We start from the raw sequence: 2,946 nt of genomic DNA on the forward strand, positions 1-2,946 counted from the left end.
GCAGGAATAGGAAGGGGCTCACAGAAAAACACCAAGGTCTGTTAGTCTAGTGTGGAAAAATCCCTGTTCTCTGGAAATACTGAATAGACTTAAATCAGGTCACAGAAAAGGAAACCCTCTTAACCCTCAGGATTAATAAATGTTACTGCTGACTGCTGCAGTGACAACAAAAGCAGTGGGTTTTGTTTGCTTCCTCTCATAACACATGACAAGACGGAAATGAAATTCAAGGCCATTAAAAGCAATTTAAAAAGTGTTCTGTCACTGCAAGCAATTAGTTGACAGGACTTATTTGTACAGTGATTGCAGAAAGCAAATTGCTAGCAATAAGAAAAGCATGTGATATTGATATGAGTTAGAGGTAGTAAAATACTTGAACAGTTTTTTTGTTGGGAAGAAATGGACTCTGTGTGTGGGGGAGAGGCAGATCTGTAAAATGAAGTATTATCTGTAAACTCTTGCTGCTACTGGCTGCAGGGGTGACTTTGGGAAGGGATGAGCTCTAGGTTGCAGAGCTAGAGCCCTGCCCTTTGCAACTGTGAACAACAATGGTGATGCTTGGTGCATTGGTCTCAGCTGGTCATCTCCTGGAGGTACCTGTTGGAGTTTGCCTGGGCATCAGGGCTACTCATATTGCTGCAGGGTGGTTGTTGCTAAGGGGGGAGTGGGGGGAGTAACCTCAGCTCACATCTGGGCCTGTCCCACTAATACCTGGACCATGATTCATCTCTTATCTACTGAGAATTAGCCATAAAGAGCAAATACACTCATGAGTTGAACTTTAGTACCTGTATGAGGTTTTAAGGCTGAAAGCTGGTTACATGCTGGGTATGTACCTGCCTGACGTCTGCCATTCTTCAAGTGATTCAGAGTCTGTGAACACAGTAATCTTTTAGACTGTGAATTTTGACCAGAGAGCTCAGGAGATCCCCCCCTCCCTGTACACTTGTGGTGTAGCTGCAAGTGCCACAGAGGCACCGAGGTGAGTCTCTGAAAGGCCAGTGAAGGCTGACACAGGCATGGGAAGGGGTTCTCCTCCCTGTCACCTGTCTGGCTGCCAGAGAAGCCCCGTCCTTCCCACTCCTGGTTTGCACTGCAGGGTTCAGAGGTGCACTTTGTGGCTGTCTCTGAAGAGCTGGGGATGATGCTGTGGTGTCTGGCTGTACCTGTGGTCCCAGGCTCACCAAACTGTTAATGCCCTGATGTCCCCCGTTGTGCTTCATGTGCTCAAAGCAGGTGAGGCTAGGGGCCAGTGCTGCCTGGTTCTCAAGCAGTCAGAGGTGTGGGAGGAGGAATTTAGCAGACAGTTTAGGGTATGCTAGGGCAGAGCACAGGTGGTCCTCTGTCATGCCAGAGCTTTGGGCTCACCTGGGAAGGCTCTGTGTCATTGTCACTCTACTGTGTTACCCACCAGCTGTTTTATGTCATGTGTGACCCATGGTGCCTTTCTCTTCTCTGAATCCAACAGCAAGGCCTCAGCATTCCTCCAGCCTGGCAAAGACAGAGTGGGAAGCACGTACAAGAAATCTGTCTATAAGCAATACACAGACTCCACGTACACCACTGAGGTTCCCAAACCTGACTGGCTGGGGTTCCTTGGGCCTGTCATCCGAGCAGAAGTGGGGGATACCATTAAAGTGCACCTAAAAAATTTTGCTAGTCGACCATATACAATCCATCCTCATGGTGTTTTCTACGAAAAGGACTCTGAAGGTAAATGAGCCACTGCCATAAAGGAGACAGATTTTTCTCACTGGAAATTTAGCAGTGTGCACTGAGAATGTCAGTAAAGCCACAGACTTGGTTAGCCCAAAACTATATTACTGGAAAGCAAGTGCCTGTAGGTGTTCAGTGAAGTCACCTGCTGTTGGCTCAGCAGGTTTGTGGGTCTGGGAGTAGTTTCCTGGCTTGGGTGTTACAGTGTGCAGCTCAAATATCTTGATTTTAGATCAACCTCCAAAGCTTGCTGGTAGGAGAGTGACGCAGAAGTAAAAGAGCTGTATTATTTGAAGTGCTGTAGTGTACGAGTCAGGAGTGTTATGAGCCTTGGGGAGGTCACACAAATGGTGGAGAATGAGGCTAAAGAACTGCTCTTTGAAGCAAGCCTGGAGACTGCAGAGAGGCTGATGCCAGCACATGGCACAGTTGAAGGCAAACTAGCAAGAGGCAGAGTAGGAATCATCTTTCTGACTCTGTGCTGGCCTGTTCTCAGGGCAAGTTGCCTTAGACTGTCTCAGTTTCTCTGAGAATGGTGATTAAATCATCATCATTGCTTCAGCCCTGGGATGGTGGGTCTTGCTTTGAAGTCTGCTGCTCAAGCACACGTGTGCAGCTCTCTACTGGTAGAGTGGCTCGGTGTAAGGTCACGTGCATGGACATCTCTGCCTTTCTTGAATGGTGCTGTGATTGCTCTATTGTTTTAGGATCCCTGTATCCTGATATGTCCCCCCAGGATCAGAAGAAGGATGATGCTGTTTTCCCAGGAGGGAATTACACCTATACTTGGACTGTCCCTGAAGATCACAGCCCAACTGCTGATGACCCAAACTGCTTGACCTGGATCTACCACTCTCATATTGATGCACCAAAGGACATTGCATCTGGATTAATTGGGCCATTACTTACATGCAAAAAAGGTAAAAACTCCATGGGAAAGCAGCTGAAGGGCTGCAGTTTCACACTGTGAGAATTTTGTGATGACTTGAACAGAGACAGGATGAGAAGATACTCAGGAGGGCAGCTCCCAGCTTCAGGGGAAAATGCAGCATGGCTGGAGAAGACAGTACCTGTGTTCTAGCTGGGTTCTGGCCTTTGTGGCTGGCCAGGTGAGCTTGTAGGCCTCTCAATCTGAGACTGCAGTTTGGATCCATTCTAAAAGTGAGAACCTTGTCCAAGACCTAGTTTGTGTGCTAAAAAAAACCCAAGGGGAGTGTTTGATTTCAGCAG

The 2,946-nt window shown here is 47.7% G+C and overlaps 1 protein-coding gene across 2 annotated transcripts in view; it reads left to right on the plus strand.

The window, feature by feature from the left end:
* The window catches only part of HEPH (hephaestin), a 19,486-nt gene that overhangs the window by 930 nt on the left and 15,610 nt on the right, over positions 1-2,946 (plus strand). For both annotated transcript variants that reach the window (XM_008937145.1, XM_008937144.1), the window contains exons 2-3: positions 1,469-1,713; positions 2,424-2,636. In XM_008937145.1, the coding sequence (XP_008935393.1) occupies positions 1,469-1,713; positions 2,424-2,636 (458 nt within the window). The remainder of the gene's footprint in view (positions 1-1,468; positions 1,714-2,423; positions 2,637-2,946) is intronic.

The sequence above is a fragment of the Merops nubicus genome, unplaced genomic scaffold, assembly GCF_000691845.1.
Source record: "Merops nubicus isolate BGI_N331 unplaced genomic scaffold, ASM69184v1 scaffold25243, whole genome shotgun sequence".
NCBI classification, from domain to species: Eukaryota; Metazoa; Chordata; class Aves; order Coraciiformes; family Meropidae; genus Merops; species Merops nubicus.